At 34.7% G+C, this 12,072-nt stretch overlaps 1 protein-coding gene across 1 annotated transcript in view; it reads right to left on the bottom strand.

Moving 5' to 3' along the window:
- Positions 1-274: 274 nt before the first annotated feature.
- The window catches only part of EMC2 (ER membrane protein complex subunit 2), a 37,718-nt gene continuing 25,920 nt past the window's right edge, over positions 275-12,072 (bottom strand). The window contains exons 8-11 of the mRNA XM_054644224.2: positions 10,512-10,593; positions 9,273-9,383; positions 8,290-8,394; positions 275-2,582 (exon numbers count right to left, since the gene is read on the bottom strand). Coding sequence (XP_054500199.1) covers positions 2,496-2,582; positions 8,290-8,394; positions 9,273-9,383; positions 10,512-10,593 — 385 coding nt within the window. The 3' untranslated portion in view covers positions 275-2,495. The remainder of the gene's footprint in view (positions 2,583-8,289; positions 8,395-9,272; positions 9,384-10,511; positions 10,594-12,072) is intronic.

Genomic DNA, 12,072 nt, shown 5'->3' on the forward strand with positions numbered 1-12,072 from the left:
TAAGTAACCCATTCTCTGAAAACCTATTCTTTAATGCAACACAGCATCCGTAACATTACAAAATCATTTACTAGAACTGGAAAATTACTTTTTCAAAGATCATATTATATGACAGCTTCTCCTCTCAGCAAGCCCCTTCTTGCTGAGAGTGCACGGCATTGCAAGCAGTTACTGCCCCTGCAGAGGATTTTTAAACTTTATTTTTAAATTTCACTATGAAAAATACTCTCAATTTCCATTGCTGCAATTCAGTAGTTTTGTCGGAGACTGCCCATGCATTTTCATTGGAGTCATTTATTTAACCTTTGAAGTAAACACAAATTTGCCTGAAATATTTACAAGGTTGACTTGTAAGCTCTACTATGTGGAAATCTTGCCAAAATACAAGCACAAATCAGAGTGCTAAATAGTAATTTCAAAGAGATGCTAAACAGTAATGAAAATGAGAAGGTACTAAGCAGCCAAATGACATGAAAATTGTCATCAAATAACTGAAAACAAGAAACAGAACAAATTTCCTTACAGAGAAACTGATATACTAAATACCCAAGTCTGACATTGTTATATTAAAAGCTGCCTCTGAACAAAGCTTTCTATATAGCATATTTCAGCAGGAGGTGCCTGCTGCACAAAAAACTGCACTGCTGGTTTTTAATAGCTTGGAGGTAAAATGTTATACACTAAGTAATTTTTAATCTTCAGTACAACTTCCCACCATTTTAAATTTTAAAATGCAACCAAGTTATACAAGGTGTAGGCACAACAGAAAAAAATATTAATGAGGGCTTAAAACTCTAGATGGCACACTCATACAACCAAAGACTACAACAGAAATACACAGGACCAAGTATGATATGTTTTCACTATGATGTTTTCCACCCAAAGCATATATAATCTAACCACATATACTCTTCCAAGACCAGTTTGTGAATTATTATTATAAAAGGATGTGCACTATTTCCCCAAGTTGGAATTGGATGATTTAATATAACACTATGTAGTATCTGCAGTTTTGTATTTCAACAGCAGTGAATTAAGCTATTTTATGATTCCACATACAATTAATTCTCATGGCATGGCATCCATTCTGTCACACTCCAACCTACTTCATGGATAAGAGTCAGATCCTACATGCTTCTTGAAGGCCCGGTCTCATGCAAAAAACATCTCAGTTATACACATTTACAAGTTTTGAAGGAATTTTTTGTTGCTGGTTTGTTTTTAAGAAGGAACTCAGCTGTGTTTTATTACATCAAGCCCAGGATAACAGGGTTTAATACACAGACTTTAACTTATCCATCTATATAGATTAGGCAGTATAAAATCTGAAAGTCTAATCATCTTGGATGGTTGTAGCAGCCATGAAAACAACATTGCAACACTGGTACTAGAATTTGCCAAGGGTACGCTGATGCTGTTATGCAATCCTACTGAAGCTGCAGTAAATGAAATGATGGCTGTGCAACTGAATTGCCACAGTGCACATGTAAAAAACATCCAGAACGATCAGAGGTGCAAAATGCTTGAATGAGGGTGTTTGACTCATTGTCTGAGTAAATAAAGAAGTGCCTGAAGACAAGCAGAACAGAGTTTTACAGTGTGCTAGATGCTTCATGCTGATGGTGTAACAAACACTATCTCTCAGTAAGTGCAAGGCAGCTGAACAAGCTCTCATGTCACCCCTTCAGCGCAGTACCCCCTGCTCCATGTGGAGAAGCCACAGCAGGGGTGCCCATACCAGGGACACAGAACAGTAGAGACCAGCACAGAGCCCCACATGAAATTCACCATGTGGAACACATGTACAAGAAAGGACACAGAGAAGGAAGAAAAAAAAAAGGGAATATGCATACAACAATCAGAGAATTACGTGGACATGGAAGCATTTGCCCAAAAAGGCACAGAGAAGAATGTCTTTGCCCTTAAGCCAGTACAACAGCACTTCTGAAGCAAAGTCCACGAGTAAGTTTTCTCCATTTCTACAGTACTAGATATGAACTCATTAAGAAAACTCTTAACAAACTTTCTTCTCTAATAATGTGTACTCATAATCACTCCTTGATATATTTTTCAGAAAGTGTACCCTGGTAGCATGTTTTTACTCTTAAATGTGCAAATAAGAAAAATATTTAGCATATGTTATTAATCTACATATATAAATTTAAGTCACTGTATTTTCTTAATCATTTAACAATTTATTTCTACAAATTATGGCTTAGAAGCAGGTACTGTACATACAAAAATCTGAGGATACTGATGTGCAGCACGTCATTTCTTCGTGTTGTTTATGTGGATAAGTTATTCATTTCAGTGGGTATTCATCACATTTCTTATAGCAGCAATAAATAGGCATTTTACTTTTCATAAAATGTTATTTTATATAGCACGTAATCAATACAAAATTAACTTTTAACAGCACTAGAGTAACATAACCCACAGGTCATTACAGGTTGAGTGTGGTATTGGAAAATTTCATATTAGATCTCTGTGCCAAGCTAAGACTGAGTGATTTGCAGGGTCTCCAACATATCTTCCACTGCCTTCAAAGAGTATTTAGTTTCTTTCTTACTGCGACCTGCAAACTAAACAGAAAAGAAAGGATTGTTATTTGTCATATATCTGAAATTCTATGTCTAAATCCTGTGAAAATAACAGTTCTACACACCAAATACCAATAATTAACTCTATTTACTAAAAACTTAAAAGCACAAAACTAAACCTCAGAATTTTTACCAGAATACAAGCTATATTTCCTTCTTCCATGAAGTAAAGAAAAAATACTTTCTGTTAAAGTAAGACAGAAAAAAAAATCTACTTATCAAAATTGACTATAAAATAATCCAGACAACATATAATTATATTTTATGGTTCAGAGTAACCATGCTGGATGACATTGTACTTGACTGTAGCCTACAATCAAAACACCAATTTCAGAGAACATTTGAAATTAAGTCTGTCTTGATAAGGAAGAAAGACACAGCTTAACAAATACTGCTAGTGGCTTTAAGAAGAATAGGGTAGAAGGACAGGGAATGCTGACCACCCCATGTTGAATTCAAAAGGGTTTTTCTAATGATACTGACAATTGCCATCACTCATTAGCCATATCTAACAAAGGAGATTCATTGACCAGGTTGGTCATTAGTCAAATGAAACTCCTAACCATTTTTAATACACCTGCACTAAAAAGTTTTGCATTTCAGGTTGGGAGGGGTAGTAAAGAAATTACAGAAACAGTAACTAAAACTTGCTTTTAGTAAAACAACCGATCCTCTACTTAAATGTTAACATCTAAACACTCAATAAATTTTCAATTTGAAGTTTTTTATTTCAAATACCACTGGTGTCTTGCATAGCTAGTCCTTGATTTATAATGTGTCCCTTCTCTCTTATAATTAACTTAATTTAGCAAACTCTTCATGACCTGTTAAGAAAGATTAAGTCATCAAACTCAGGTAATATCACACCAGTAACAAGCTGCAGGACCTGTTAACCTGCTTTTGACCCCTAGGCTACAATCTAGCATTGCAATTCCCAATCAGCATTGAGTTTTTTTAAAAAACAGTTTTGGCACAGTAAATAATAAGCTATCTCAAATCAAAGTTAGGGGAAATTTTGTTACTGTAACAACACTTTACAGCTTAGAGATGTACTGAAAACACTGCATTTTCATGGTTTATATTTCCAGGTCATTAACTGGTGTACCAGGTTTTGATTCTAGTAGTACATACAAACCCATTCTTCAGGGTGGGCAGTTTCCAAAGTGACATGAAATAGTAAACTTCAGAGGAAAATCCAAGATTTCTTAAGATACTCCAAGGTGAAAGCAGCAACTTATGCTTTTATCTGATTGAATAAAATATCCTCTCTTTGTCCACATTAAACAGACACTTGGAAATTCCAAATCCTTTCACAACAATAAGTAAGTTTAAAAAAAAAGTCAAAAGTTTAAAGTGAAAAATTGTTTCAAACTCAAAGCATTCAGAAATTTCAATAAAAAGCACAGAAGCCTAAATATACTGCGGCCAAAAAGCACTTGGCAAGACATGCAGAAAGCATGCAGAGAAAAGCTTCAAAATAAAGAAATATTTTACTTATTCTTGACATGGACACTGGAAGCAAAATTGACATATGACATTGGTTTAAAAAAATGCTACTTGGTAATTTCAAGAGCAGTTGCCTTCATCATACTGACATGTAGTTTAAACTGAACAAATAAAACCAAACTCTACGGCATAACAACCAGAAGCACACTTGGAAATGTAATCACTTCGAATTTGCCCTGACGAACAATTATTTTGTCTATTCAGCCATTACACAGCAATTTGACTGATTGAGCTGGAATCCATTTCTTAAATCATGACTTAATTTTCTGTTTCCCAAATGGTTAGTAACAGAATCACCTCTCTCCAGCCATAAATAACATGTACATTGCTAACACAGAAAAGTTTAGCAATGTACCCAAGAAGCATGTATCTGGAAAATTACTGTGAGTAGGATCACATTAAAGATTTTTGTGAGCATTAATCAAACTTGCCTGCCTCTGCTGAAATGCTTCTACCAGAGGACATGCTAAACCAATTACCTAATTGAAGAGCACCAGGTAGCCTTATTTTGTTTTGGTGTTAAAGTAACTGTGACTCATGTCCTCAGAACAGACAGAAGTTCTTCTCAGGGTCTGCACATATGGAATGACCCTGTTTCCCAGTTGTAAGGCAAAAGTAAGCTTATAATAATAAAAATAAACTTAAAAAAAATTCTTTGAATAAGGAGTACTTCACTAGCTTCTGAAATAAAAGATTAAAATTAAATTTTATTTGGGTCTTTTTTCCACCCAGTCAATTAAATTTAAGAAGCCTGGAGCATAATGACTTTTTTTTTTCAGAGGATGTGTTAGCAGCCAGGAATTCCAACTCCATACAGCAGCCCTAGTTACAAAACCTTTCTGTCTTCCTGAAGAAGTTTACATTTCTCCTAGATTAGACACAGATGAGAAGTACTAATCAGCATGAATGGTTACATATTTAACATCAAATTTAGTATATTAACTAGCTGGAGTGTCAAATATCTGTGCATTTCAGACAATTTTTTAACTACTCTTTATCACTGTGTTTTCCTGTAAAGACGGTGCTGCACAGTCTAACCAACACTGGGGAAGTAAGGTTTTCTTTCTATACTTAAACACTGCTTTCTTTAAATGGCAACAAACTAAGAGGTTCCTCTGATTTCTTAGAGGAATGCACAGGAAAAGCAAAAATCAAGTCCTAAAGCATACTGCTTGAATGACAGAATAAATTGAAATAAGAGGACTAGTAAAAATATTTCAAGTAAATTGCATACAAAATAAATTTTAAAATAATTAAATAATTAAAAAGCAACTATAGCCAGTCATTTGAAAAAAATAAAGGCAGTTCTCCAAAATTACTGAGCAAACTTCTGGTAACTCAAGTTCAAATCCAAACTGGAAAGGGGGAAAGATCTCATTGCAAGACAATTGCTCAAAACTAATTTTTGCATTAATAATTGGAATTTAAAGTCACAAATTCAAATAATTTGAATACATATCCAAATCAGGATTCTAAATTCCTCTTGCTCTCTAGAACATGGCCACCAGAAAAATGTCATTTAGCAGTATGAGAATGTCCCACCAATAAAACAAGTTAATGTTAAGGCTTTTACTGCACTTCACAGGTGGATAATGCATGGAAAGTGGGGGGATTTATAGAGATCATATAAATATCCAGCTTAAAACCTGTCTAAGGCAGGAACACTGTAAGAGTTTCCCTTGGCACTAAGTGACCAAGGTTTCATCCTCAGGTCCAAATGGTGACAATTTCCAACTGCTCAGCTCACCGAGGGAGCAACAAATCAGCACTGACTCATTGGGTGACTGCCACCTACTGCATCACCTAACACCCCTGGCTGTAGCTGCTTGATGCTCTGACTCTCTGGCACAGAGACTGGAGTAGCCAAAGGCTTCTGCAGCACTGTAACAACCCAGGGGGGTTGGCCTGGGGATGTCCTGCCCAGCTGTGCTCACTGGAGCTTCTTGTGGTGCTTCTGGGAAGGGGAATGGGGGTATTCACCCCATTTATTTGCCAAATCCTGGCTTGAGCTTCAGCATTTTCATTTTCTCGAGAGCTGAATTTCCCCTAAGATTCTCATCGCACACGGTGTTCTTCACTTCATATCCCAAACAGCTAACAAGAGCAGAAAAGGAGGCATATATAGTCCTAAACCCCTGCACTTAAAAATGCCCCCAGCACCACACCTCTCCCAAAAAATTAGTGTTTTATTAGAGACATTATGATGTTAACAGAAAGCCATGAGGACAGAAAAGAAGGAAAAAAAACCCCAAAAACCCAACAGGTGTGCTTATCTGGACGGGAATCAGTTAACTAGAAACTGTCACAATTCAACATCCATTATATTTAGAACCAGGAGATGCCTATTTCCAGGTCTTCTAGGCCATTCCATGGCCCTCACTAGTTTCAAATTTCCACCCTGATGCACCCTGAAAGGGACTGTTTCCCAGAAGTGCTAACAAGTCTCTACCAGTACTTTGAACTCCAGTCACAATATTTACTTAAAACATATGCAAACCTACTCTAATCTAGTTGATTTTACTAAGATGTAAAACATGGAATACTGCTTTTCACTAAAAATTCACACATCTTTTAAAACCTGTTTTGTTCTGTCAATTATGAATCCATGGTGTATTCCATTCTTGAACGTTTTTTTGTAAGTGGTTGGTTGTTTTGGTTGGATTTGTGTTAGGGTTTGGTGGGTTTTTTTGTTTCTTTGGATTGCTTTGTTGTTGTTGTTGTTTTTGTGGGGTATTTTGTTGTTGTTTTTGGGGGGTTTTGGAGTTTTTTTTGGTTTTAGTCCTGCAATACTTGAATTTTCCATCTGCACTGTGCTTACAGGAATGTCAGGCATACTTCAAGTCAAAAGAAGCCTTGGTTATTTATGAAACATCAGACAAGGTAGTTAATTCATACACACCTTACCATCATGAGCTGGTAAATGGTTTATTACTGAAAAGCAGAGCGATTTAAAGAGCAGAAGAGAAATAAACTTTAGGCATATATTAAAACATGCTTCTGTATGTCCCCAGGGATACAATGCTCTTCACTGTGCAGTCAGAAGCTACAGGGCCAAGTAGGAGAAATGGAAAATATCTCTAACTTGGAATATATCAAAATCAGCCACAAGAAGCTGCATGCTTGGCAAGGAACTGAAATACAGTTAAATATTAAGAAAACTGCACTGTCTGTAAAAGGAAAATCTAATTGAATTCCCTAATAGGTGCTGCTTGTAAAAAGGCCATTTGGTCGAATTAACTGTGAAATAGTAGCAAGAAGAAAAAAATTAAATGTTGTGTTCCAATACTGAAATATTGCAGGGATTAGGAAGAGCTACTACATGTATACAGTCTTTGCATTTAATATCAATACATTTCCTCAACAAAAAAGTTCTGGGAAGAATTGGACTGTATGATGTTGATGTCCAGGATTACTTATATATAAACTTTGATTGGCAGATTGTTAAGAATAGCCGTAAGGGAGTCAAATACACATAATATATTTGGGATACACAGACAGCAGAGTCTATGAGCTAAAACATGTTTTCACTCATACTTATAGAAAGAAATAGAGGCTTATAATACAACAGGAAATATAAAAATTTACACATAACTTTTTGAAAAGTTGGAAAGACTCCCAATGACTTCAGCAAGCTTTGATTATGGCCTACAAAATCTACGTTTTCACAACTCAATGAGCACTTCTCTACAAAACTACACAAAACCAACTTCAGTCACAAATATTAAGGCAATTAAATATGATTTTGAAAGGTTAGAGTAAACTCAAGGAAAACAAAAATCCTAGAATTTTCATTTGTTTTCTAGTAAAGCAGAAGTAGATAACAAAGTCACTCTAACAATTAAGACATACCAAGTTTTACCAAAATAGCTGTAGAACCAAGTCTTGAAGGTCAATATTACAGTAATGTACATTCAGTTAATGCTAGTAGGAAAAATATGTTTAAAGTTATCAAGTAAATGATAGCAATTAGTAACTGTAAAATTATTAATTAAGGTTTCCGGGAAAACTTAACCTTTTATTAATTAAGGTTTCCAGAAAATCAAACAGAAGTAGAATGTAAAAAAATCCAAGCAGATTATGCTGATTTACATGCCATATTTAACCTCTTGAAAAGCAGCTGATAAAAGTGCAGAAAAGAACTATAGAGCAAGTTAAGAGTATCATAAAGCAATGAAGTACTAACCTGGTATGCTCTGTTTATTTGGTTTGCTGCCCAGCTGGCATATTTCATATTATCTTTTTTCATTTTTGCACTTGCTTTTGGATTGGAAGCAATATGACTGGCAGACTAGGAATACAACAAAATAAAAACAAAACCCAGTGTAATTATAAAATTTATGTGCATGAAATAAGCTGAGAACACTGAGCATCCTTACAGTCCAAGCCCCATGCACAGTGATAACGGAAAAAGACAAAAAAATATTTAAAAGTTACCAGCAAGCAGCATCCAGATAGGAATTTGCTAGACTTTTTAAACTATTGTTTGCTCTATTTAAAGCTACATTAGACTTCAGTTCAGTTCTGTACTGAGTTAAGAACCAAACCTGGACATGATCAGCTAATCCAATTTGCTTCTCCTAAAGTGAGAGTTATGAATTAGTTTTCCACATCCAATTTTTTACCAGAGACAATATAAAATACATTACTTGTATGTCCAAGCTGCCATTAAAAACATGACATTTTCCCTGTAGCATCAGAAAACACATTTTAGAAGCAGATAAGACTCTAGATAAAATATGCTCACCCTCACCTGAAAGAATAAAAAATATTACTTAGGAACCAAACAAAGTTTTTTACTTATATAAATAAATCCACTGTGCAAGGAATCACTGCTACTGTGCTGGTGTTTTTCAGCAATTCATCATCTTCCAGAGAGGATGTATGACTTTAAATCCTTTTTCAAGTTACCTTCCCATGCCAATAACAATAATTCTTTTGAAAATACAGGCAAGACTTAAAGGTGAAGAGCACTTCAGTAAGGAGTAATTACTAGCACAAAATTATCCATACTCCAATGGTATGAAAAATACCCCATATTTTAAAACAGTGCTAATAATCTGAGCTATTAAGTTAAAAATCAGGGGGAAAACAGCAAATGGCAAAGGATAATATGCATGCATAAACATATTCAGAATGATAACATGGAAAATACATAATTATGCTTACCATGTAAAGTCCAAATAGAGCTCTCATATTTCTGTTGTTAAGCTTCAGTGCTTGTGCAAAATACTTTCTTGACAGCTCAAGGTTTTCAAGCCCCCCCTGAGTGTATTTAACCTGTAAAAATGGTAAATGCCTGAAACTTGCATGCCATTCATACCTCAGGCAATCACTTTGGAGCAATGATATTACAAAAATTCACTCCAAGTTTGTTTCACATGACATTTCAAATCAGGTGAGTCCTATCAAAGGCCAAATACTGGCCTGGGAGAAATCCAAGTTCTTCACAATGTATACATTTAAAAATATTTAACTATAAGAGAAAAAAAACCCAGCATTAATTTCATTAATGCATTGCTACAAGATTTTTCACCTATAAATACCTGAAAGCTTGGGACTGTGTCTTATGAAAAGTAACACAAACTTTAAATCCTAATTCTGACTACTAGAAATCCATACTGACACTATTCTCCCACAGCATGCATGGAAACAGTTCACAAAACAACACAATGCCTTTCATTATGTATTCAAAATAGCACACAAAGTTTAGAGGATTACTCCATTGTTTTTCTATTAATTTTTCCAGATATTAGATCAACAAAAAGAGGTATAAATACTAGAAGATATGCTTCAAAGTCTTTCTATGAGAAAGCTACTTAGGCTTTCAAGTTTTAATGTCAATCGAATTCTACCCATGTTAACTAAACAAATTAAATCTATTCTAAGCAGTTAACAGTATCGTTTAGGGGAAAAAATAATCTGGAAAGAAAATGAAAATTCAAATGGTTAAAATCTTGAGTTAAAACTTCTAACTTTACCTCTAGCTTTTACCTCTCTTCCACTAGAGCTCCTTCAGGCAGAATTTAGTATGTGGATTCCAAGATCTGAGTCCACAGCAACAGGCAATGTATCATAACCTCCTAGGCAGCATTGTTGTAGAAAAGTTTAGCTTCTCAAGCACTTTTTTGAAAAGTGCATAAAAACTTCAGTAAGAAGAGTTCATTTAAAATTAGCTTTTATCTTGAATAATTCTTCCCCTGTTATATTTAGCTTAGTCACACTGTGACTGAGTCACTGAGTATGAAAACAGAGTTTTCAGAACATGTTCAGTTCTACGAGACGTTAGCATTCTCTGTGAACTCTTAAAATCTCCTAGGGAAAAATTAAAGAAACCATTTTCACCACTTCTCTAACATAAAACCAGAAATTGTAATCAGAAGTAATTGATTTTTCTGAAATACCTACTTCAGCATATTGTTGACAATATAAGTGGTTGTGTGGATTAGTCATCATAAGCTCCTCTAAGCAGAAGGCTGCCTTTGCATAGCTGTGGAATACCAAAAACAGTGATAAAATGAGACACGAGTACACAGCTCTTTGCTTCAGTTTTTTTACACCACAATACAAGTCTTACTTTTCCCCCCATAAAATCACATGACTCACAATTAATTAAAATGCTTCATTTAAAAATAAAGTTTAGAACCAAGTTGGTTTTTTTAATATCATAGACAGGGGGGAAATACACAAAATCTAATGGTCTAGGTATAACTGGAACAGCTCATGAAAAACATTTAATATATACATCTCTTATTAATAAGTGCTGTTTCTTATCAGCATTAGTGATGAGTAGAAACAGGTATTAGGTATTTTAAGACACTGAACTGAAACTACAAAATAATTCCTTTTTTTCCTAAGAAAATTCAACTACCGGAGGATTCATAAATGCAGCTACTGATCACAGCATTTACACTGTCAATTAACTTTACCTGCCAACAGGTAACCATAGAATTGAGACAAAAAAAACCACACTAAGAACAGTTCTAAAATTCAAACACTCCAAATCTATGTATGAAAATAGCATTGAACCTCTCCAAATGGGCAAATCCTTATAATTTGAGAAGGCTAGTCCTTGAGTTTCTTAGTGAAAATTTTCAGAAATAATTAGGAAGTCAAGCTCAAAATGCAGGTTTATTGTGAAGAATCTTAATTTTGTAATCTTTCAAATAGAACTGTCTGCAGAATTTGCATCATTTAGTGATATGTGATAGCACTATTACTCAGTTTATGCCATAGGATTCCAAAATTCAGAGATACAAGGTTTATAATGACAGTGTGGGTAGATATTTAATATTGCAGTAAAAGCAATTTAGCAATTATGAGACCATATTAAGCCATATTATCTGTAAAATCTTGTATCCTAAAATAAATATGTTGTGGTTTTCTCCAGTGCATGTTATGATTGTCATGTATCTGTATAATTTATTAATCTGGAGATAAAAGGGCAGCCACCTCATTCTCCAAAAGCAGGAGCCAGAGTCCTCACTGCAGAACAGGGTAGAACTGAGGACTGTGTAAACCTTGTACATCTACTTGTATTTATGAACAAAAATGAGAGCATGGTGATTTCACAAGCTCTGTGACTTGTGACCCTGATAAAACATATAAAATGAGGAACTGCCTTCTTTTTTAAAACTTAACTTTTAGTTGCTTTTAGCCAAGAGCCTGATTTTTCCCTATTACCAAATAATAATAATGATGCTTATGGAAGTATAGTGAGGACAATGAATTCTTTCCATGAACTGAAGTTCTACATATTGCTTTTTATTGGAATTACAGACCAAAACAAATACAAGCAAAAGCAATTTCTTTCTTGGGTTTTATTGCACAATTTCATAATAAAGATTATAGCAAAAAAACCCAACCCAATAATGGAATACGTATGTTTGAACCACTCTATCATTCACTTTCGTACTGACAGATTTGACAAGCTTAAATATCTTTCCAGCCAATTTTTTTTTTAATAGCT

The sequence above is a fragment of the Agelaius phoeniceus genome, chromosome 1 (assembly GCF_051311805.1).
Source record: "Agelaius phoeniceus isolate bAgePho1 chromosome 1, bAgePho1.hap1, whole genome shotgun sequence".
Classification (NCBI taxonomy): domain Eukaryota; kingdom Metazoa; phylum Chordata; class Aves; order Passeriformes; family Icteridae; genus Agelaius; species Agelaius phoeniceus.